General features: G+C 41.0%; 2 protein-coding genes across 3 annotated transcripts in view; both read left to right on the plus strand.

Annotated features, from left to right (window-relative positions):
• Positions 1-16,941, plus strand: part of LOC308291976 (arrestin domain-containing protein 2-like) — a 33,656-nt gene extending 16,715 nt beyond the window's left edge. For both annotated transcript variants that reach the window (XM_080734157.1, XM_080734158.1), the window contains exons 3-8: positions 12,261-12,478; positions 12,913-13,015; positions 13,351-13,607; positions 13,773-13,935; positions 14,505-14,665; positions 15,147-16,941. In XM_080734157.1, coding sequence (XP_080590283.1) covers positions 12,261-12,478; positions 12,913-13,015; positions 13,351-13,607; positions 13,773-13,935; positions 14,505-14,665; positions 15,147-15,200 — 956 coding nt within the window. In that variant the 3' untranslated portion in view covers positions 15,201-16,941. The remainder of the gene's footprint in view (positions 1-12,260; positions 12,479-12,912; positions 13,016-13,350; positions 13,608-13,772; positions 13,936-14,504; positions 14,666-15,146) is intronic.
• Positions 9,754-12,232, plus strand: LOC308291990 (arrestin domain-containing protein 3-like). The gene has a single exon (XM_080734178.1). The coding sequence runs from the start codon at positions 10,752-10,754 to the stop codon at positions 11,037-11,039; it is 288 nt and encodes a 95-aa protein (XP_080590304.1). The 5' UTR covers positions 9,754-10,751; the 3' UTR covers positions 11,040-12,232.
• Positions 16,942-25,953: the final 9,012 nt, after the last annotated feature.

Genomic DNA, 25,953 nt, shown 5'->3' on the forward strand with positions numbered 1-25,953 from the left:
AGGAGGAGATAGATTTTTACTGTTTTTCATATAATTCCGAATTGTGGGAGACCTAAAGGTCAGAGGTCAAAAGTTAGAGGGTAAAAGTTGTTCGGCATGAGGAGACGCATACGTGTATACAGGTTTCATGGCTGTAACTAAAACACAGCATGAGCTATACCTGTTCAAAGTTCGCACTTTCGAAGGCTTCCTACAGCGCCACCATTTGGCTGATTGCTATAAAAAATAATAGCGCACTTCGCCACTGTAAACTGAACACATTGATGTTTTTATTTTCATTTTCTCACTAAGTATGTAGGAGTAGAAAGGAACCGAAGTTCCCGTCTACTGTCTGTCTGACTGACTGACTGATAGATAAATAATGACAATATCTAAAGTGTGCTCGCCTTATAGGCGAGCCCACAACTAGAAAAATATTGTTCCTTCGAAACAATTGTGGGCTCGCTTCAAGCCGGAAAACAATGGCTATAAAAGCACAAAATGTCAAGATCGCATGCAGTGCTCTCTTTGACGTTACTGACGTCAAAGATTGGTCCATTTTGTTCCAAAAATGTGTTGTGCAAAAGTTGACCCGCTGGTGGCGCTATAACAGGCCAATGTGAGAAGGTTGGTATCTGTTCCTTGACCTATTGGGAATGTGCTTGCAAGATTTCACGCACATCCCAGGCTGTGTTCATGATTTGAGGTGTTTTTGGCTTTGGACACTTTATCGCTGCTTGCAGCTATATTTATTATTATTATTTTATAATTTTTTTGTGTGCACTTCATAGGCATGTTAGATAAAGGTCCTTAGATTGCGTGTAGAATGTTTCATGCAAATTGCAAAAAAAATCCTAGAATAAAAACGGGTTTAAGCGTTTTACAAACTGCTCAAAATTATATAGCGCCCCCCTTTGGCCATTTGGGGTAAGATTGGTTTCAGTGATATTTGAACTAACCCTCTACACTATTTTGTCATGAAAATGTGACTTTACTTGTATGTTTTAGAAGCAGAAGAATAATTTGCATAAAAATGCAATATTGTTTGAATTATTTAAAAAAGCATGTTTCAATGTTAAAGAAATCCGATCTGACAGATCTTTAGATATCGGTCCAAAGTTCATGTAAAAAAATGTTTTGTGCACGTGACGCGAAAATTCCAGAATAAAAGCGGGTTTACGCGTTTTACAAACTGCTCAAAGTGGCGGAAAATCGAAGGGCGGAGCTTACTTAACAACGACGCAGATGTCTTCCGCTTGAGTCAAAGCACGCGTGTAACAAGTTGCATGTCTTCAAACGAAACGAGTCATGACTTATGCCCGTTTGAAGTTTGAATTTTCAAACGCTTCGTATAGCGCCCCCCTTTGGCCGATTGGAATAAAATTGGTTTCAGTGATACTTTGACTAACCCTCCACATCTTTGCCAAATGCCATGAACGTGTAACTTTGCATGTATGATTTAGAGGCCGAAGAATAATTTGCATAAAACCGCAACATATATTGAATTATTAAAAAATCATTATTTAACGTACAAACTTCTCACCACATAGCCTGTGTAGATATAGGTTCAAAGTTCATGTGAAAAAAGTTTTGTGCGCTTAACTAAAAAATCCCAGGAGGAGATAGATTTTTACTGTTTTTCATATAATTCCGAATTGTGGGAGACCTAAAGGTCAGAGGTCAAAAGTTAGAGGGTAAAAGTTGTTCGGCATGAGGAGACGCATAAGTGTATACAGGTTTCATGGCTGTATGTATAACACAGCATGAGCTATACCTGTTCAAAGATCGCACTTTCGAAGGCTTCCTACAGCGCCACCATTTGGCCGATTGCTGTAAAAAGTAATAGCACACTTCGCCACAGTAAGCTGAACACATTGATGTTTTTATTTTCATTTTCTCACTAAGTATGTAGGAGTAGAAAGGAACCGAAGTTTTGAGGAGAACTTGATATAGTATAGCATAGTATAGAAACTAGAAATACTGTTCCTTCGAAACAGTGTGGGCTCGGTTCCAACCCAACAAATAGGATACTTTAAGGTACTGTAAGGTACAGTACCTTACAGTATTGTACTGTACCTTACTATACTGTACTGCACCTTACTGTACTGTACTGTACTGTACTGTAACTTACTGTACTTTACTGTACTCTACTGTACTGTACTTTACTGTATTCTACTGTAACTTACTGTACTTTACTGTACTCTACTGTACCTTACTGTACTGTACTCTACTGTACCTTACTGTACTGTACTGTACCTTACTGTACTATACTATACTGTACTCTACTGTACCGTACTGTACCTTACTGTACTGTACTCTACTGTACCTTACTATACTGTACTTTACTGTACTCTACTGTACTTTACTGTACTCCACTGTACCTTACTGTACTTTATTCTACTTTACTGTACTTTATTGTACTTTACTGTACTCTACTGTACCTTACTGTACTGTATTGTACTTTACTGTACCTTACTGTACTGTACTCTACTGTACCTTTCTGTACTGTACCTTTCTGTACCTTACTGTACTTTACTGTACTCTACTGAACCTTACTGTACTTTTACTGTACTCTACTGAACCTTACTGTACTGTACATATTATATGTGTTCTAGATCTACATTTTTGATTCTGTGTTTGGGAACCAGCAACTGTCAAATGGACTCCAACTGTAGTGGAGTATATTGAGTGCATATACTGTAGGCTAACAATCCCAGATCACATATGTCCTCCACTATGTCTATAACCAAGGCGTTCTTCTATGTGGCCACTCCAGACTGAGGAGTGGAGCATGGCTTTTATTGTGTTTGTGGATCTGACTTGGAAATGCATTGGTTTTGATATCTCCCTGACAACCAACAACAACCACTAATATGGCTGACTGTCCCTGCGGGCTCTAGGATATATGGCTATGGGATTTACATCCCATCGCCCGGACTTGATTCTTGATCACAGCTGTGTAATCAGTAGAGTGGAGAGGGACATTTATTTATAGTTTTAACTATAACTATAGTTTTATACATCACACAGCTTAGACATTTGGATCAAATCAGAGAGCAGACCTGTGTGAACGCAATGATATAGATAGCATATCTGAAGTGTGAACACTGCAGCCACAGCGCCTTAACATAAACATGGGTCTATTATCCTTCTCTCCACTCTGGGGACCCATTGGAAATGCATTGGGTGCTTAAAGTTAAACATTTTTATTTTTTTATATTTATACTACAAAACATTTCAAAACCAAAAATACAAGCACACTTGTCCTCAGTAAGCTGAACACATAAAAATTTGAATGGTGTTGAAAGGTGTAAGCGTTTAAGAGATGAAGCGCGCCAAAGTTTTGAGGAGATACACATATAGCTATAAATAAACTAGAAAAATATTGTTCCTTCGAAACAATTGTGGGCTCGCTTCAAGCCGGAAAACAATGGCTATAAAAGCACAAAATGTCAAGATCGCAGGCAGTGCTCTCTTTGACGTTACTGACGTCAACGATTGGTCCATTTTGTTCCAAAAATGTGTTGTGCAAAAGTTGACCCGCTGGTGGCGCTATAACAGGCCAATGTAAGAAGGGTGGTATCTGTTCCTTGACCTATTGGGAATGTGCTTGCAAGATTTCACGCACATTGCAGGCTGTGTTCATGATTTGAGGTGTTTTTGGCTTTGGACACTTTATCGCTGCTTGCAGCTATATTCATTATTATAATTTTTTTGTGTGTGTGCACTTCATAGGCATATTAGATAAAGGTCCTTAGATTGTGTGTAGAATGTTTCATGCAAATTGCAAAAAAAAAATCCTAACGGGTTTAAGCGTTTCACAAACTGCTCAAAATGATATAGCGCCCCCCTTTGGCCAATTGGGGTAAGATTGGTTTTAGTGATATTTGGACTAACACTCTACATCTTTGCCAAATGCCATGAACATGTTACTTTGCATGTATGATTTAGAGGCAGAAGAATAATTTGCATAAAACTGCAATATTCATTGAATTTATTTAAAAAAAGCATGTTTCAATTTTAAAGAAATCCGATCTGACAGATCTTTAGATATCGGTCCAAAGTTCACGTAAAAAAAGTTTTGTGCACGTGGAGCGAAAATTCCAGAATAAAAGCGGGTTTACGCGTTTTACAAACTGCTCAATATGGCGGAAAATCGAAGGGCGGAGCTTACTTAACAACGACACAGATGTCTTCCGCTCGAGTCAAAGCACGCGTGTAACAAGTTGCATGTCTTCAAACAAAACGAGTCATGACTTATGCCTGTTTGAAGTTTGAATTTTCAAACGCTTCGTATAGCGCCCCCCTTTGGCCGATTGGAATAAAATTGGTTTCAGTGATACTTTGACTAACCCTCCACATCTTTGCCAAATGCCATGAACGTGTGACTTTGTATGTATTATTTAGAGGCAAAAGAATTATTGGCATAAAACTGCAATATTGAGTGAATTATTAAAAAATTATGTTTCCCTTTAAAAAAAATCTGGTTGATCAATCTGACCGTATTGGTCCAAAGTTCATGTGAAAAAAGTTTTGTGCGCTTAACGCAAAAATCCCAGGAGGAGATAGATTTTTACTGTTTTTCATATAATTCCAAATTTTGGGGGATCTAAAGGTCAGAGGTCAAAAGTCAGAGCGTAAAAGTTGTTCGGCATGAGGAGACGCATACGTGTATACAGGTTTCATGGCTGTACGTATAACAGAGCATGAGCTCTACCTGTTCAAAGTTCGCACTTTCGAAGGCTTCCTACAGCGCCACCATTTGGCCGATTGCTATATAAAATAATAGCACACTTCGCCACTGTAAGCTGAACACATTGATGTTTTTATTTTCATTTTCTGTCTAAGTATGTAGGAGTAGAAAGGAACCGAAGTTTTGAGGAGAACTTGATATGACGGTTAGATATTGTCACTAGAAAAATATTGTTCCTTCGAAACAATTGTGGGCTCGCTTCAAGCCGGAAAACAATGGCTATAAAAGTACAAAACGTCAAGATCGCAGGCAGTGCTCTCTTTGACGTTACTGAGGTCAAAGATTGGTCCATTTTGTTCCAAAAATGTGTTGTGCAAAAGTTGACCCGCTGGTGGCGCTATAACAGGCCAATGTAAGAAGGGTGATATCTGTTCCTTGACCTATTGGGAATGTGCTTGCAAGATTTCACGCACATTGCAGGCTGTGTTCATGATTTGAGGTGTTTTTGGCTTTGGCCACTTTATCGCTGCTTGCAGCTATATTCATTATTATTATTTTTTTGTGTGTGTGCACTTCATAGGCATATTAGATAAAGTTCCTTAGATTGTGTGTAGAATGTTTCATGCAAATTGCAAAAAAAAATCCTAACGGGTTTAAGCGTTTCACAAACTGCTCAAAATGATATAGCGCCCCCCTTTGGCCAATTGGGGTAAGATTGGTTTTAGTGATATTTGGACTAACACTCTACATCTTTGCCAAATGCCATGAACATGTTACTTTGCATGTATGATTTAGAGGCAGAAGAATAATTTGCATAAAACTGCAATATTCATTGAATTTATTTAAAAAAAGCATGTTTCAATTTTAAAGAAATCCGATCCGACAGATCTTTAGATATCGGTCCAAAGTTCACGTAAAAAAAGTTTTGTGCACGTGGAGCGAAAATTCCAGAATAAAAGCGGGTTTACGCGTTTTACAAACTGCTCAAAATGGCGGAAAATTGAAGGGCGGAGCTTACTTAACAACGACACAGATGTCTTCCGCTTGAGTTAAAGCACGCGTGTAACAAGTTGCATGTCTTCAAACGAAACGAGTCATGACTTATGCCCGTTTGAAGTTTGAATTTTCAAACGCTTCGTATAGCGCCCCCCTTTGGCCGATTGGAATAAAATTGGTTTCAGTGATACTTTGACTAATCCTCCACATCTTTGCCAAATGCCATGAACGTGTAACTTTGCATGTATGATTTAGAGGCCGAAGAATAATTTGCATAAAACCTCAATATATATTGAATTATTAAAAAATCATTATTTAACGTACAAACTTCTCACCACATAGCCTGTGTAGATATAGGTTCAAAGTTCATGTGAAAAAAGTTTCATGCGCGTATCGCGAAAATCCCAGGAGGAGATAGATTTTTACTGTTTTTCATATAATTCCGAATTGTGGGAGACCTAAAGGTCAGAGGTCAAAAGTTAGAGGGTAAAAGTTGTTCGGCATGAGGAGACGCATAAGTGTATACAGGTTTCATGGCTGTACGTATAACAGAGCATGAGCTATACCTGTTCAAAGATCGCACTTTCGAAGGCTTCCTACAGCGCCACCATTTGGCCGATTGCTATAAAAAATAATAGCACACTTCGCCACTGTAAGCTGAACACATTGATGTTTTTATTTTCATTTTCTGTCTAAGTATGTAGGAGTAGAAAGGAACCGAAGTTTTGAGGAGAACTTGATATGACGGTTAGATATTGTCACTAGAAAAATATTGTTCCTTCGAAACAATTGTGGGCTCGCTTCAAGCCGGAAAACAATGGCTATAAAAGCACAAAATGTCAAGATCGCAGGCAGTGCTCTCTTTGACGTTACTGACGTCAAAGATTGGTCCATTTTGTTCCAAAAATGTGTTGTGCAAAAGTTGACCCGCTGGTGGCGCTATAACAGGCCAATGTGAGAAGGTTGGTATCTGTTCCTTGACCTATTGGGAATGTGCTTGCAAGATTTCACGCACATCCCAGGCTGTGTTCATGATTTGAGGTGTTTTTGGCTTTGGACACTTTATCGCTGCTTGCAGCTATATTTATTATTATTATTTTATAATTTTTTTGTGTGCACTTCATAGGCATGTTAGATAAAGGTCCTTAGATTGCGTGTAGAATGTTTCATGCAAATTGCCAAAAAAATCCTAGAATAAAAACGGGTTTAAGCGTTTTACAAACTGCTCAAAATTATATAGCGCCCCCCTTTGGCCATTTGGGGTAAGATTGGTTTCAGTGATATTTGAACTAACCCTCTACACTATTTTGTCATGAAAATGTGACTTTGCTTGTATGTTTTAGAGGCAGAAGAATAATTTGCATAAAAATGCAATATTGTTTGAATTATTTAAAAAAGCATGTTTCAATGTTAAAGAAATCCGATCTGACAGATCTTTAGATATCGGTCCAAAGTTCATGTAAAAAAATGTTTTGTGCACGTGACGCGAAAATTCCAGAATAAAAGCGGGTTTACGCGTTTTACAAACTGCTCAAAGTGGCGGAAAATCGAAGGGCGGAGCTTACTTAACAACGACACAGATGTCTTCCGCTTGAGTCAAAGCACGCGTGTAACAAGTTGCATGTCTTCAAACGAAACGAGTCATGACTTATGCCCGTTTGAAGTTTGAATTTTCAAACGCTTCGTATAGCGCCCCCCTTTGGCCGATTGGAATAAAATTGGTTTCAGTGATACTTTGACTAACCCTCCACATCTTTGCCAAATGCCATGAACGTGTAACTTTGCATGCATGATTTAGAGGCAGAAGAATAATTTGCATAAAACCGCAATATTTATTGAATTATTAAAAAATCATTATTTAACGTACAAACTTCTCACCACATAGCCTGTGTAGATATAGGTTCAAAGTTCATGTGAAAAAAGTTTTGTGCACTTGACGCGAAAATCCCAGGAGGAGATAGATTTTTACCGTTTTTCATATAATTCCGAATTGTGGGAGACCTAAAGGTCAGAGGTCAAAAGTTAGAGGGTAAAAGTTGTTCGGCATGAGGAGACGCATAAGTGTATACAGGTTTCATGGCTGTATGTATAACACAGCATGAGCTATACCTGTTCAAAGATCGCACTTTCGAAGGCTTCCTACAGCGCCACCATTTGGCCGATTGCTGTATAAAGTAATAGCACACGTCGCCACTGTAAGCTGAACACATTGATGTTTTTATTTTCATTTTCTCACTAAGTATGTAGGAGTAGAAAGGAACCGAAAATCCCGTCTACTTATAAATAAATAAATAATGACAATATCTAAAGTGTGCTCGCCAGGTACTGGCGAGCCCACAATAATGACAATATCTAGAGTGTGCTCGCCTTTAGGCGAGCCCACAATAATGACAATATCTAAAGTGTGCTCGCCAGGTACTGGCGAGCCCACAATAATGAAGATAACATACGTGTGCTCGCCTTCCAGGCGAGCCCACAATAATCAAGAATGGCAACAGAAGCAAAGAAATTAATGAAGAGGTAAATATGTACATTACTTTAGTGTCCTCCAGTCTTATAAAACATGAACCTACTCTCTCCCATGAGGAAACGATTGAACATGATGAGCCTGTCTGCATGGATACCTAATGTATTGCCAAAGGGTAATGGTCTGAACACGGCTACGTAAAATTCTGAGAGATTCAAAGGGAATTTGACACTTCATTTTTCACATCTACTTGTGCACCGTAGACCGTTTTTAAGTTGCTTGATTCAATACATATTTCAATTTGATGTTAATTTGATCAGACACTCCTCCCTCCCACATAAACCCATTCAACTTCAAATCCCCCTTTAACTGTGGATCGTGAAAGTGGACATTCTGAAGATTCAACAGTTAATAATTGAATATCCTACTTATCCGACGAATGTCTCTGTCTGTCTGATATACACCCACGCATGCAGACATCACTGATACTAACTAAACAGTTCCCAAATTTGGAGGTGACTGACATCACTGATACGTATCAGTTTGGGTTTTCCAACATTACTTCTGAGACTCCTACATTCAATCCTTCATGTACTGTGCACACCCCATAACCCAAACTGCACATAATTCAGAGCACATAATGTTCGTATTCTACAGCAGTGTTTCTCAAATGGGGGTATGTGTAGGGGTACAGGAGAAAAAAACTAGAAAATGGGAACATGTATATTAGTGTTATGGCCAATGATAAAACATTGACAGACTTTGTGTACTGCTCACATGTAAATTGTTACACAGTTATTGAATAGAAAGCAATGTTTAATTGCCATTATGCTGTTTTATTTGTTTTGGCATGGGAAGTCCAGGCTGTCTGGACTTTGTAATTTTTTTCGATGCAAAATGCAGTAGTCAGGGGAAGGGGGTACTCGGCTTCAGAAATCAGTATAAGGGGGTACCGCAGCGAACCACTGTTCTACAGAATGTCCTGAATTTGAAAATGCATGGCAGTCTTACATTTCCTATTTCTAAATAGCAAATTATAGACAAACTAACAGAAGGCACTTTAAGGCAGTCATTTTCATGTTTGTATAAAAAAACTGTCTGTACTTTATGCTAGTTTTACAATGTGTTCACATAAGAACATCATAACGTATTAGTATTACTAGTAGTCTGCACAAAGCAAACCTCATTCTTATCTCCATAGCCCAGGATGAGGCCCCGGGGCCTTGCAAGGATAGTCCACTTGTCCACCGCCAGATGGCGGTAGAGCTCATCTACCAGACCGTGACAAAAACACTTTTTCTAAGACCCCACAGCTGTTCAATGGAAGTCCGCATGCCAACATGCAGGGATTCTTGCTGTCAAATATCTTCCAGAGAAGACTAGATCTTGATTAATTATCTAAAAATAAACGGCATACATCGCTATCAGTTGCTGACTGTCCACAAGAACTTAAGGCTATTAAATACAAATATGGAGTTGTTTACTACTGTGTAGGCCTACTGTAGTGTAGGCCTATAGAATCTACAATCTAGGCTATTACACTGTTACGACGGACGGTGGGGGTAGAGGGTCTCGCTCTCTCTCTCTCTCTCTCTCTCTCTCTCTCTCTCTCTCTCTCTCTCTCTCTCTCTCTCTCTCTGACACAGTGGGGAACAAAGACGTAAACAACTTTATTTTTCTCACACGAGCACTGATTTTGCAAGCTCAAACTGGGATTCTATTTTCTAAATAGTTGTAACATTGTAACAAAGCGTCCACAAAGTAACACATGCAGGACATGCGGATGATCCGTGCAACAATGTATCTTCTTTTTTTCATTGATCAACAAGTAACAACTGATTAAAAGTAGAAGCCATGCCATGGAGAATAATGAAACGGTGTTTATTGATACATTGTGGAAAAGGGGTGGATTTCTTGTAGTCTCTATATAGGCCTATGTAACAATAGTGACACTAAAGTTATGAAATAACTGAAATAGAACAGCTTCTCCGTGGAATTGCATTGAGGGGAGTTTCGGGTCCATTTGGTTCCATTTCATTTGCACAAACTCTTGATTAATTTAATTATTTTTAACCTTGCATAAACCCTGCAGCGAGAACGTAGCCTACGCGCAATTTAGAACGTTTACTGTAACTGTACATTGTGTTAAAAGTTCCAAAGTTGTGCATGTCCCTCTCTCCCGGGCGGCTGCCTCACGCTCAGTAAGCCTTGTTTTCGTCTTAAGAACCTGTAACCATCAATCAGCCAGCCGAGGCAGGCAGGCCGTGTTTTCCTGCTTCTCATATCTCCACACCCAGAAAGAGAAGATGTTTATTAGGCTGCCCTGCAGGGCCTTACATAATAAACTCTCCTCCTCCTCCCCTCCCGTCAGAGCAAGGCGTGCAAAAGCAACTGCAGCACATCCAGACTGCACACAAGTTGTTTTGCAAACCAACCGAGAAGATCTCTCAACACACGCACACAGAGAGAGAGAGAGAGAGACACAAGTTTTGACTGCTTTGGACCAAAACTTTGCTTAAAAGAACAGAACTTTAACAGAAGCGATCGGAGCTTACAAAGAAGAGAAAGAAGAACATTTCTTTGGGGAATATACGTGCAGCTTTTACATTTCCAAAGATGATTTTCGACAAACTTAAAAAGTTCTTCATCGTCTTCGACTCCCCGGAGATCGACGCCCCCCCGGTGTTCAGCAGCGGGGACGTGGTGTCCGGCCGGGTGGTGGTGGAGCTGACCGGGGAGAGCAGGGTGGAGTCGGTCAAGCTGCACGCCGAGGGCTTCGCCAAGGTCCACTGGACCGAGTCCCGCTCGGCCGGTTCCAGCACCGCGTACACCCAGAACTACAGCGACGAGGTGGAGTACCTGAACCGCAGAGAGGTGCTCCTGCAAGCAGGTCAGGATCCATGATCATCACCATTGATCACAACTTTTGGTTTCAATTTAAAAGGATGATGATGATAACTCCCGAGAGTGCACCAATCAATGGATCGGGCGCAGGGTCCGTGCCTCTGAAAGTGTGCAGATGTTTGGTTCCATGCATCTGCACACTTTCGCAGACCTGTATTAGGTCCATTTGGTTTTCTTTTGGGGGACCCCCGTCAAGGAACTTATTATTTGGACCCCACTTTGAGGAGAACCACTGCATCATTCAGAACGCCTGCAGACCATTCATTGCGACCAATGGCTTATGGCTGTCATATAAATGGACTAGTTTGTTTAGCCTATTATTTCCTTGTGTCGTGCAGCGTTTTAGGCTATAGGAATCGTGGCAATTAGAACAACAACCATAAAACTAATTTTAAGTGTCTTTTTTACAACGTTGGTGAGTGTGTACTTTGACTTTTAAATTGCAGCAATTACTGTTCGACGATGAATTGCTGGTGACGGCATGATGGCTCAAAAACAAACCCATTTAACCAATTCAAAAGGGTCTGACAGTAAGCAAATGCAAAGTCTGCGAGTAGCCTAATACAACTCAAAATAACAGTAAACACAAAGAACCACCAACGCGTTGAATTGTATCCGTCGAAGTGTGACTTAAAAAGAGTTTACACTCCAACTAGGCTCCTACTTTTATACTGTTCTTTTCTCTTTGTGCGCTTGTTGAGAAAAACATGCTCTCTAAGCACAATGGGGAAGGCACCACCCCTTTGTGCAAGCAGGAGCAACCATGTGATTGTTTTTGCTCGCTGTTGTTGCACAGTCATGGTAATTGGTAAGCAAACTGTATGTAGGCCGTTTGTTGAGGTGTTGGAATACATACAACAGTGGTTCTCAACTATTTTATTTTTTTCAAGGACCCCCAGTTTGGTAGGCATTAGGGTATGGACCCCCATAACTCTTGAGAGTGTATGAATGGAACCAAATGTACACTCTCAGAGTTACAATAGAGTTGCAGTCTTGTCCATTTGGTTCCCAACTATCAATCATTTTGGAGAACACTAGTTCTATAACAACGAGAGATACTTTATTTTAACTTAATTTATTCTTAGCTGTTCCAATGTGAGTGTTTTAACTGGTTGTAATCACCGTTACAAGTTTTTTTGTTTAGTACCATGTAAACATTGCTGTTATTACACAGAATATGAATTCTAACATGTATTGTTATTTTGTTTTCTTTCTCTCCAGATAATGGAGAGCTGACAACACTCCCGGCAGGCAGACATGAGTTCCCCTTCAGTTTCCAGCTTCCAGAAGAGACCCTGGTGACGTCCTTCGAGGGGAAACACGGCAGCATTCGTTACTGGGTGAAAGTGAAGCTCCATCGGCCCTGGGCCACTGTCAAGAAGATCAAGAAAGAGTTTACTGTCATCGAGCCCATCGACATCAACACACCCACCCTGCTGGTAGGAAGATACATGCAGTTCAACTGTAGCATGTCATGTACTGTATATATATTTAGTATATCTATACACAGCAGGGAAACTCCACTTTGCTTCTTAGGAAATCAATGTTTCTTATTTAATTTTTCGCTGCTACTGTTGGCATAAACGCTTGCTCAGACAATGTTGCGTCTCTGTAAAGTGTCTTGACACAACTTGTTTGGTTTTGACACAATAATTATATTTAATTGAATATTCATATTGGATACAAATTTGCCAGAGTTAACCAGAAGTTGCATATAATAATAAAATACACAATACGTAGAATGCTTAGTCAGTGATTTTCACCCAATACACATGATCATTTCTCTGATGAAACACACTTTACTGTGACAAAATATTATACTGGTTTCTGTCGACCTTCTCGTTCATGTATGCTTGTGTTTTGGTCCTTTCAGGCTCCGCAGGCTGGCACCAAAGACAAGATGGCACGGGTCTGGTACCGCAACTTTGGACAGGTGTCCATAACAGCAAAGATCGACCGCAAGGGTTACACACCAGGTGAGAGAGATCATTTCTAACCGACGTCCCATCCCTGTAACTCCATCAATCAGATTTACATGGATACGCTAGCTGAAAGTTCAATATTATCCAGACTGACTTAAAAGTGCTAGATCAGCAGAGTAAATAAGTAAATAAGCAGAGTAACACGAACAAAGTAAATATGATATAAATGTTGTGTAGATAGAACAGTGTTGTACCTCTAAGAAACTAGGATACCAGGTAAACATTGAACTTTGCATCTGTCTAAACAATACTTAGTCTTAATCTTTTCACCACGACAGAGCCACAGTCCTTAATGATCTCTCTCGCTCTCTCCCTCTCGCTGTGTTCAGGCGAGGTGATCCCCGTGTTCGCAGAGTTCGACAACGCCACGTCGCGCTCGGTGGTGCCCAAGGCCTACATCACCCAGACGCAGACTTTTATCGCCCGGGGGACCATGAAGCAGAAGCGGTCGGTGGTGGCCACGCTGAGCGGTGACGTGGTGGGCGCGCGCCGCAGGGAGACATGGCACGGCCGGGCCATCAAGATACCCCCCGTCGGACCCTCCATCCTGCAGTGTCGCATCATCAAAGTCGAGTACATGCTCAGGGTAAGCGTTGTTCTCTCACTGGCCACTCCATGCAAGTTGAGCATTTATTAAAACTGGACAGACTCAAGGGTGTCACACCTCTTGAGAGCATATCTTTCATCTTTTAGCACAAGCTAATTATTTTACACTTCATCCTAAAAGTGCCCCCTCTCCTGCCTTCCTCAGGTTTGTGTGGATGTTCCCGGGACGTCCAAGCTGTGTCTGGAGCTGCCGCTGGTCATGGGCACCATCCCCCTGCACCCGTTTGGAAGCCGTACCTCCAGCGTCAGCAGCCAGTATAGCTGCAACCTGGAGTGGCTTCGCCTCGCCATCCCAGAGCAGCCTGAGCGTAAGTGTCAATGTCTTGACTCGCCCTTCGTGTTTGGGATAGGGGTGGGCGATATGGAAAAATACAATATCACGATATTTTCCCAAGCTGTATCACGATACACGATTTTATCACGATTCTTTTTCACGTTGGTTTTTATGGTTATTTTTAAGTTACTTGACAAAAACTAGACTCTCTGGGTTCCTTTTGGGAGGTCTAAATTGAACTTTACAAGTATGTAACTCGGACAGCATACAAATATACTGTCAGAGTTAAGGGGAGACCTTGACATTTTAAAGTTTGAGAACTACTGATTTAGACCAAAATGCAGTTTTAAATTGAATTCTGCAATGAATCTCTGTATTAACGATTAAACAGGATTTCTTATAAGGCTCCCTCAATTGTATCACGATATATACGATACCTCTGAAAGGGCATATCTTGGACACATTGTATCGTCTCAGCGATAATTATCACCATATCGCCCATCCCTAGTCTTGACTCGCCCTTGGTGTTTGGGACATGTTGTGTTTTTCAGAATCCGGACAGAATCGCAGAATCTCACTTTCTTTTTTCTTCCCTTCCCTCAGCTCCTCCTGACTACAGCTCTGTGGTAACGGCGGAGGAGGCGGAGCAGAACACCTCCTCGCCCCCTCCCACCCCGGCGGACGACCTGAGTGGCATCCTGCAGCGGCCGCTCATGGCTTTCGTCCAGGAGTTCCGCTTCCTGCCTCCTCCGGTCTACAGCGAGGTGAGTGGCGCCGCACAAACCTCGCGCGATCATCCGTTGGCCAGTTAGCTTTAGTTTTGGATTCGTTATTATTACTGTGACGTGCACCACAAGAGAAAAAAAGAGAATAACTTGGAGTGAAAGTGAAACAAAGAAAGCGCATGAGTCAGACTGAGAGTTGAAAGAGATAAGAGACTAAAAGAAACTTTCAGATGCTGAATATTTTACAGCTTTCCTACTGATAGCCTACGTCTGGTGACATCTATCAATGAGACATCTATCAATGAGCAGAGAAAACCAGCTGTAACAAACCTACGCCAGTTTTACTCCATTTATTGAATTTAGATGTCACCAGACATACCAATAGGCAGAGATCTATGAGAGAGCTATGGAAGGCTACAGCTTGAAATATTCTGCTATCAAAAACATTAAATTGATGTGTCCACAAAGTGTTTTTATTCTTGACTCTCATACATGTTTTGTCTTCCCTCTCTGCGTCCAGGTTGACCCCAACCCTCAGCCCCTGAACATGAGACCTCGCTGCATGACGTGTTGAACTACAAGCCCCAACCCGAGCCTTCAGCGACGGCCCGACTTAAAATTAAAAGTGTAAAAAAGAAAACAACGAATCAAGAGATTTGTCTTCTCCCGGATCAACGTCTCTCCGTGAAAAATGGCCTCCGGCCCCTCGTGGGACGCGGCTCCAGTTGTTGATGAGGAGAAGAGGGACTGGAGAGCCACGGAGAAGTTGGAAGAGAAGAGAGAGGAGCTCACAGGAACTTTCTGCTTGGTGGAGAAGCTCCGTCCCCCGAACTCTTTTTCAGAAGAGAAAGACAGAGGGACACGTTACTGTTGTTAAGTCAAACAAAAATCAAGAAGGATGTAACTTCTCCCCACCGGTTCCTGTTCCTCCCCCCCTCCCAAGTGATTCTTCTTCTGGCTTTTTGGGGTGAAGAAAAGCCCTCGGAACTGTCCTCCCAATCAATGAATCCCTCAACGAGAAGCTTGCTCAGAGTTGGATGAAGTTTGGGACATTGTGTTTTTTTGGGGGGCTAAAGGTCACTTGATGTTTATATGGCGAGAGTTCAGGAGTTGCAGATGGTGTCACACACAGACCACCGATGGTTTGAAATTATGCTTTGATTCCATTCAGAGCTCATCTGCAAGTGAGCGAATTGTCTTGTTCTTTCGCCAAGAGAGAACAATTTACGATTTAGGCTTTTAGCCTGTGCTCTTATCCGGAGCGACTTACATTAAACCCTAGTCAATAAGTGTTATTGTGTTAATACATACTTTGTGACTAGAGTGGTCTGCCATGACTTTCTACTGTTAATCAAATAGATAACGATGTAAGCACATGTCTGTAAATGTCATGGCAGAGGAAGGTGAGAGCAAGTCATCAGGTATACATACACACTAGGTGTATTTAAATGAATGCATGCAGGTAATTATATGCAAAAGGGAAAGAAATGCATATATCTTTGTATCTGTGGAAGAAACATGATCGCATGAGTTTGAAGGAGCAGCCGTGCTCTCTACAGCACAACGATAAAGAACAAACGGTTGACTTGTTTTGCATGTGGACGAATGCAGTAGATAAGAGGTGTTTTGCTGTTGCCAGGCCCTATACTGTACGTACGTGCACGCGTCTTGTTAAAAGGTGTAAGCTTGTCTCGGGCAAACAAAAGACAGGGACAGGTGTTCGCCTTGTAGAGCAATAACGTGGCAGATGAGAGGTTTGTGTTGAAACTAGCAAAAAAAAGAAAAAGTTCACAGATTAGTTTTAGTTTTTCCCAGCTGCTAAATGGAAGAGACGAGGCGGTGGCGGGAAATGATCTGAGCCCGCTGGGCTGGACGCTTTGATGCAAGCCAGATGCCTTGTGCCTTTTTTTGTTCTACAGCACTGTGTGTGTGTGTGTGTGTGTGTGTGTGTGTGCGTGCGCGTGTGTGCGTGTATCTGGGGCTGTGTGTTTGTCACAACACACAGCCCAGTACCACATTGAAGCCTTAAGCTGTAGAGAAGATGCCACTTTGTATGGAAAAAGAACATTCCAACGTGAGGATTTATTTTCCCTTTTTATTTTCTTTATAATATCCTCACTTCCAAAAATAGTGTGTATGGGAATGATGAATGAAAACTGCAGGGTCAAGTCGTTCCACCGTAGATGTTACGGACGCAATGCCTGGAAAAACAAAAAAACTACGAATGTATTTTATACAAATGACTGTTATTGATTCTCTGAACTTGCCAAAGTTTTGTAATTGTTTTTTCTAATAAAAAAGAAATACATTAATAACTTTTCTTGTTTACTTACTACTGATCTTTAGGACTGACTGTCCACGCTGATAATTACAAGTGATCCAACAGACCTCACAGGCATGATTTGCATTGGTTGCTGTGGTAACAACATATAGATAGCTGTGAGTAATGCTTAACTTATACTCCAGGTCGCTTGCCAGACATGGTAAATCAACAACTAAGTATGAATCACGGCTTTAGAAATCAGATTTTAATTGCCTTTCAAAACCATCTACAATAGGAAAGTGGTTCAAATCAGTGTTTGTTTTATGTTCAGACTTGATTAAACCAATTTGGATTGGGCAAAAATCTGATTTGGAATGCCAGTCTGAGCACATACTGTATGCTACTAAGACCACCACAGGCATTGTTTCTGCTCTGATCCTAACCACCCCACCCCCTCAGCCCTGGCCTGTGAGTGGTGCATCATGTTCAGATGTATGTATGGTATAGTACAGTATGTTCTACCGTTAACTTGAGTAAGACGTATCATTGCCAAGGGCAGGGTTCACTGCAGGAATGCTCCCACTCGATGCCTCTGAATCAAAACAATCATGCTAATCTGTGATGTGTGGGTCTGATAGCGTTGAGATTGGAGCATGTTGACTATCAATGTCTTGGGCAGAGAGAATTCTGCCCACTGAAAATACAAGTAGCAATACCACAATACCGCAGAAATACTGTATTCTTGTTACAATTAAAAGTCCTGTATTAAATATTTCACTCAAGTAAAAGTGCAAAAGCATTGGCATCTAAATATAATTCTCGTACAATAGTGAAAGTACTACTTGAATAGCTGAAGTATAAAAAAAGTGATTGAGTGGTTCGTGTTTTGTATTAACAATCTAAATCTGCAAAGTAACTAGTAACTAAAGCTGTCAAATCATTGTAGCGAGTAAAAAGATGTGTCTCTGTGATTTGGAGTAGAAGTATAAAGTATTGAAACATGGAAACTAAAAGTACATCAAAATGTTACAGTGAAAGTAAATGTACTTTCCAACGCTGTTGACTATCATCTTGGGCAGGGAGCAGGTAGTATGTAAATATTTGGAAGGCAAGGAATCAGTTTCACAAGATTGTTTTCACATGCTCCAACATTTGATTATTGTGCGCTATCATTTCATAATCGTGCACTACTTGATTGATTGCCTCATAATGAACAGTGTACATCCAAAAATTATTGTCGCATCACAAGTTTACATTTGTAAAGCTTCCATCATTTGTAGTTTCCAGCAAAGGGAAGAATTGAAGAGACGGAAAGAAAGAACAAAGAAAATAGATATTCAAATATTGCTGAGAAGAATATTATGAGTAGAGTGACAGTTTTCCAGATATGAGTACTGTAAGTGTAAGATATGTGCAAACATATACTCTATACACAGTAGGGTGCATGGTTAGAAGACATTTCTTCAGTGGTGTGAGGCAGTTAAAATAGCAGCAGATATAGTATCAGACGTATAAACGAGGTCAAAATAGCAGGAGATACATAAGGTGCAGCAATAGAACATGTAACAGTTATAGAACATAGACCTTTGTGCATAATACTGTACCGTGTATAGTGTCACATGTCAGTGAGCCATCATTTAATCATTTTGGTCCCCATCTGCTTTGGGGGATTTGTCACTGTAAATACAGTGAAATGCATAAGTATCAGGGGCAGTGGGCACAGCTCCCAGGGAGCAGTTAGGGGTTTAAGGGACACATAGACCAGGGGTGAGACGCGGAACCGGGGAGTCGGGGAGCTTCTGTTTCCCATGCTGCCTTAGTCTCTACCCGTTCCACTATAGCCGCCCCTGGGTAAACAACACAGCATGTCAGCATATGCCTGATATGCAGCACATATCAGGCATGTCAATGTAAACTTGGTGACAATTCCAAATACAGCAGCAGAGCTACCCTACCGTGCCCCTACAGCAGTGGTCTTCAATGTTTCAGGCCAAGGGCCCCTTAGTTGAGAGAGAGATGAAGTGATGAATTTCCATCAAACAAAGATTTGGAGGACCCCCTGTAGTAACTTCTAGGACCCCCTGTTGAAGACCCCTGCCTTACAGGGAACATACTGTAGGCCTCAGTCCCAGGTTCCCCCAGTTTAGGGTAGGGTTGGGTTTGTTAGGGTTAAGGATGAGGGAATGGTACACTCCACATACAAGGTTGTAAACGTGGCTGAGTGAATTTCTTATCTTGAGGTTGGGTGAATTGATAGCCAAGTGGGCAGTGTGACATTAAGACAGTATGGAGCCCATTGTAATGTATTCTTTATTTTTTTATAAAACAAGGTTTTATACATTTGATGCATCAGCGCTGTTCAGGCAATATCGTTAAATTTCTCTTACAAAGGCTAATCTACTATATTCTCTTTAGAATCCAGTTAAGGATATTGTGCACCGAATAACAAACATTGGACCCCGATAGTCCCTGTTCGGTGATCCTGGTGAGAAACCGGGTATCCAATCCAGGCATCATTTATGTATCCTCAGACCTCAGCTCACTAGACGCTGTCCTCTTTTGATTGATTGACGTTGTTATTGAACATACTGTATGTACTGTATGTGTACCTGTATGAAAAGGATTAAACACACAATAAAGATTAAAACTTTCAACTTCAACTTTCACCATTATTGCCACATCACAGGTTTACAGGTGTAAGCAAAGTGGGTGAAATTCTTTGTCTTATTACAAGTGTCCAATGATTTGCTTGTTTTCAGGAAAGGGGAAAATAATATAGACAAAACAAGGAAAACAGGTCAAAGGCTTGAGAGTTTAAGCTCAAGAGCTTTATTTCCATCGTGGTCCTTTGAGTGTAAACGTGTGTAAGCTGAGTACCATGTAGGGAGGGGAGGCATAGGCCTACAGAATAGTAGAGGGACATAAAGCGTGGGGACATAAAGACAAATAAAATAATAAAGAATTGTATACAACTGTACTAAACCATTAAAACAGCAATAAAAACAACATGGGCACTGTGAATGGAACCTGTTATAACACAACTAATTGATGGTTAAAATTAGGTCCAGCTGCTATTCTCAGTCTGCTCTTTATGGAGGACTTGAAGTTAACAATGGAGCTGATGGAATGAGGGCTTGCAGGTAAACCCATTCCTCATAACTGCTGCAGAGTTTATATAAACATCATGCATCATACATCAAGCTTCATAACATCCGCTTTTTTCATACCAATGTTATTTTCCATAAATGTTACTGACTAGTGTGTTAATAATGAGTCATATACAATGATGTGTCATGTACTTGGCGTGTTGGCAGGTGCACGTGGAGGTGTTATTTTGTGTACAAGTCAATGTGTATGTTCAGTCTCACAGCGAGTGCTGTAGCACAGAGGGAGTACATACTTGAAACAGAGCCTCTGGGAGATTCTTGGCCTATATTTAGGGGGGAACTGCACTCTGTGTGTTTTATAACAGTCCCAATTTCTTGGCCTAATAAAATGACAAGCTGTTGTCCGAACCAGATGCTCAAGTTTTTAGGAAGCAATATTAATAGTTTTTGAGAAAAACAATAACCCCTCCTGGACCTGGCTTATTTAATGATATCCATGAAGATAGCCTCCTTATCAAATCATTTCTTCATCTTCCTTGGCACGGTTTTCAAAGAAGTAAAAATCTCAAGGCAAATCTCATCACCATGCAAACTATACTCTATAACACTATACTCTATAACTATACTCTACAACACTTATCTCTCTAGTACTTGGTTCTTGCCAAACATGGCTAACGTACAAGCTCACAACACAGCGTATTGTCCACTTGACTGCAGAAGTTGAGTAGAAATGGAACCACTGGTCTACAGCAATTGGTTCAAGAAGCCTGCAAAGCATAATTTTTCATCTTTGACCACGAGTAGCTCTGACCTCTCCAAATGTTCTATACATTAAGAAATAAAAATGTTTACCTGATGCTAATCACATTTACAAAGAGCAGTATTGACTCACAGTGCAAATAAACCGGGGCATGGAGTTTGTCTAGCCGTATTTGAATGTGTGTGTGTGTGTGTGCGTGTGTGCGTGTGTGTGTGTGTGTGTGTGTGTGTGCGTGCGTGCGTGCGTGCCCGCGTGTGTGTGTGTGTGTGTGTAAAAAACAATAATATCACGACTGAAAATGTTCGTAGCCTACAGTATGTATGGTGAAGAAATCACAGACTGAGGCTTTAACCTTTGCTTTTATGCAAAATATCCAAGACTATTACGATTATTGGGAAAATGCTTCTGAACATATTGCTAGTTTGACCACTACATGTGCTTAAAATACTAACCGACAACAGACTATCTACAAGCTCTCAACGCATCTGCGCTGTCGCTGTGCAAGATGCTAGCAATCCAAATGACTGAAATGTATTAATTCCATTGTTTTTATTTAGTTTCTTCAAATATAAACTGCATTACAAATGAAATGTATTATTATTATGAAATGTATTAAAGCGGTCAAGGCGACTCGAGAACTTTAATCCATGAGATCTGAGACATTTCCGGCACGCGACAGTTGAGCATAAATCAGGGTTTCAGTGTTTTAACAATCAGGCCAAACATACTGTGTTTACTTCTTTTTCCAGTTGAAAGAGAGATGTGTGTAATGTCTGCCTGTCAAACAGGCAACAGTATGTGTGTATATTTTCACATTCAGGCTGATCCAACTCTGACAGTATAATAAAAGCATGTGCGGAGCACAGTGTTTTTTATCGTCTGTCTGTTGCTTTGACCCTGGGGACATCCTGGGCTTCTTTTGGAAAATGTGGCGCCCGGCAACACTGATTACTCACAGCGGAGTTGGCAAACTCTCCTTATCTGTGCTGGGTTGAGTCCATGTTGTTGAATTTAACCAAATTACCCCCGTTTTTAAAAAAGAATTTCAAGGTCTGTTTTCATTTTAGCGGAATATTATGGTTAAAAGGGCATCGTCAATGTCTGGCCATTATCTGGCACCAGCAGACACAGAAGAATGTATTCTGCTTCTTCACATGACGCACATCATCTTCTAAAGCTATGAACCATCTTGCACCAATGCACCAACTTATTTGTCTTGAAGAGTTTGACCTTTTGAACCATAAAGTCCCTACTTGGCCTGGTAAACCATCCCAGTCGTATGGATTCACATTATCGTGATGTGGCTTCTGTCTGCAGAAGACACGTGAAAATGTGAATTCACACGTTTATCAGGCTACCTACTCTGGGGTAAACGGAAAAAAAAAATAGACGATCTACAAGCACCGCGAACTTGAGCAAAAACTGGAGGGGGTCTAGTGCAGAGGCCTCTGGGACTCCGGTCGACTGAGCATAGGGTTTAAGTGATTTTAATGAAAGTCAAGTGAATTTATTCGCTAATTTCCACAAATCAGTGTAACTTTGAAAGTTACAAGTAGGATCGCCTCAGCCTTGACTTGACAAAAATGATAAAGATTTGAACTGCATGACAATGTGACATATAACACGGTCATGTGACAAATTATAAAATAGACAATGCCACAGTGAAGGAAAATGCTAGTAACAAACGACTATGATATATATGGTTAGGAATTCAAATCACAAAAGGGACACAGACAGATAGACAAACAGACAGACAGACAGACAGACAGACAGACAGACAGACAGACAGACAGACAGACAGACAGACAGACAGACAGACTGCTACGGGTACGCTGACAACGGGTACTGGGTGGGGCATGCATTTCCAACTCGTATCATTCCTGAGTAGGGAATACTAGTACAGTGTACATGCCATTCATAAATAACCATGAAGCATGCATAAATTCATAGATACAATCATACCGTATACAAATACAGTATACATACAATCATACAAATCATACAACTCATACAGTGTTAACCTGACTTGAACCCAGGTAGCATATTCTAGGGGTGACGATCGCTTGAAAATAGCTCATTTACAAGCTGATAGATACCCAGCTTGTGAGCTTGTATTGTCTATTTTCAGCAAAGAGATTGAGTCAGAGTGTGTAGAGGGGGAAAAAAAAGAGCACACCAAGTACAGAGCCAATTAACGCACGTCCATTTCACTTTGAGGGTTTAAGTGGTTAACAGCCTGTCACTGCTATAGCCAGGGGCGTCACACCAAATTCTGGGCCCTGGGTATACAAGGATTCACTGCGGGCCCCCCATGAATGTTAACTATTGAAAAATAGCAGATATATTGTATTGTATATCTGCTATTTTTGAAAAATCGTGAAAATGTGTGCAAGAAACCTATGTCAAGGACCCCCAAGATGATATGAATTTGGCCACGGACCCCGATCTCAAAATATTTAGTTCCAGGGACCCCCAGAAGCAAAATTTGAGTTAGAAATGTTCGCTTAAAAAATACATATATTCAAAGATTTTTACACATTTTCACAACTTTTCAAAAAATAGCAGATCTACAAGCTCGCAGCGCGGCACTCGGTGCCGCGCTGTGAGCTTGTATATCTGCTATTTTTCAATAGATAAAGTTATTAGGGCCCCTCCACCGTGGGCCCCAGTAACTCAGTCCCACTTTCCTACCCCTTGTGACGCCCCTGGCTATAGCGGTGATAATTAGAATGACTGTTATGATGAAGCTAAAGTTCAGCTTGTCATCAGTCCTCCCCCTCCTAGATAACACAGGAAGAACAACAACCCCACAGGCCCCGCCCTGGAGACAACGCCGTGACAACGCTGTGTCAAGGTCGGCCGCAGGAAGTAATTTGTGCTGTTTTTCTTTTCTTATTTTCCTTCATGAGGTTAGTGTACATTCCATCATCAACACGCGCGCACACACACACGCACACCTGTTTTTCCTTTATTCTGGCCTATGGGAGTAGTCTAGGTTCCAGCATGAGCACAACACTATCTTTGAGGAGGAAAAAAACTGACACTGTCGTGACTAGGGTTGGGATCCTTTAGGGATTTAAGCTATTCTGGGTCCTTAACGATTCCTATACTGTAGGCTGTTCGAAATTATGGACCCTTAGAAGTCTGTAACTCTGAGAGACTCTCTGAGTTATGGTGGCACTTGAAATTAAAAGGTTTGAGAACCACCGGTATTGTAATTGTATAACAGACGTGAAGTCCACATACCAGCTCTGACAGAGTGATAAAACCGGTTCCGGAAAAGGTTTCTCAATGTTGGATCCGGTTCCTTCGGTTCTGGTCCCAGCATGCACGCACGCACGCACGCACGCACGCTCGCACGCACGCACGCACGCACGCACACAGTTATATTATTATACTGGTGAGAACATCAACATTTTAGCACCGTGATTTTACACTCATGCCATTTAAAAGAAATGTTGTAAGCCTAAATCCTGCAGTTGACTAAGTGTAGGCTTCAAATGTAACCCTAACCCCTAAACCTAAACTTTCCCCACAATATTTCTCACATTCTACTATCTCTCTCTCTCACACACACACACACACACACACACACACACACACACACACACACACACACACACACACACACACACACACACACACACACACACACACACTGTCATTGTGACATTTCGGGAACAGAGGACGCGTCTGTGTGTTGTGTGTGTTGTCTGCTTAGAGAATGTGCACAGTCTTTTGGGAAGTTGCATGGTCCACGGTCAGAGCCGTGTTTTGTCTCTGGAGAGAGAGACAGAGAGAGAGAGACAGACAGACAGACAGACAGACAGACAGACAGAAAGAGACACACACACACACACACACACACACACACACACACACACACACACACACACACACACACACACACACACACACACATCGCTGTCTCGTCTTTGAATGCACCAGGGATTTGCCCTGAACGCACCATTATCATCCCACACACTGGACACAAAAGACACACTGTCCCTTTAAAAAGGTAATGGCCTTTTATGAAAGGGGCAGCTGTGTGCCGGGCCAGAACATTTCCCAGAGGAAAGCAGAATCCATGATTGAGCCCTCATCTATTGCTCTTTTGTTTCTCAAGCCACAAATGAGATCAAGGTGATACAAAAAGGAGATCTCAGGTATTGCTCCTGTTTCTCCTCTATTTCTGGGGAGCAACATGCCTCAGATGGAAGCTCTGATGAGCTATACAGGAGAGCTCAATAATGTCTCAAATATTGCTCAATTCATCTGGATTGTTGCGTCTCAAACTTAGCTCCAAGTGATATAAAAAATAGCTTTCAATATAATCTCATTTAAAGCTCAATTAAGGCTTTTTGTTACATCTCAGGTCTGTCTCAGAATGACCACTGTTGAGCTGTAAAAGAGCTCTCAAGATTATCTCATTTAAGTCACATTAAAGACTCAGATTGGCCAGTATATAGCTATAAACGATGCAGTCTTCAATCATTCTCATTTGATCATGCATTTGTGTTTAATGCTCATTTTAATTCACTTGCTTTATTTATAGCATATTCAGAAAATGTCTTAAGTATATATCATTCTAGCTAGTACAAGCTCTCGAATGATACCAACAATTAGATAAATTATGTCTCAATTTTATCACATACAGAACCAATCTCATGCCAATTTAAGAATGTTAAAAGCAATGTATCAGATAGTTTATTAAGATAAAGTATAGAACTTACAGAAACGTTATCTAATGAAAACTAAGGGTCTGCATCAATAGAATGCTAATTTGGGGGATAACCATTATAAGTTAGTTACATTTTAAGATATTATTACTACTACATGAGTTTCAACAATTTATGCAGCATGACTAAAACTTCAACTTTGCCCTACATTTGTCACATGCCTTTTATAGCGCCACCAGCAGGCCGACTTACGTAATACATATTTTCTTTTATTACTCCTTCAAATTTCACACAAATCGCTAGTCATGTGATCAAGACTGATCAGTTAGATCTTTCTTAGTCTTATCCCGTCACGTAAAAATGCTTTAGTCGATTTCTAACCCTTCTAAAAGAGCTAGCTCGGGTTCTAGGGGACGCACAGACACATGGCAAAAAGATTCTTGATCAGCTCGCTGAGACGAACGCGTTGATGTATGACCCCTAGAGGGCTAACCCTAATTCTAACTTTAGGGGCCGTT

Source organism: Nannobrachium achirus (genome assembly GCF_963921795.1).
Source record: "Nannobrachium achirus genome assembly, chromosome: 1".
NCBI lineage: Eukaryota > Metazoa > Chordata > Actinopteri > Myctophiformes > Myctophidae > Nannobrachium > Nannobrachium achirus.

What these genes read in the sequence shown, in the direction of transcription:
- LOC308291990 (XM_080734178.1), top strand. Translation starts at nt 10,752, where the DNA reads ATGATTTTCGACAAACTTAAAAAGTTCTTCATCGTCTTCGACTCCCCG.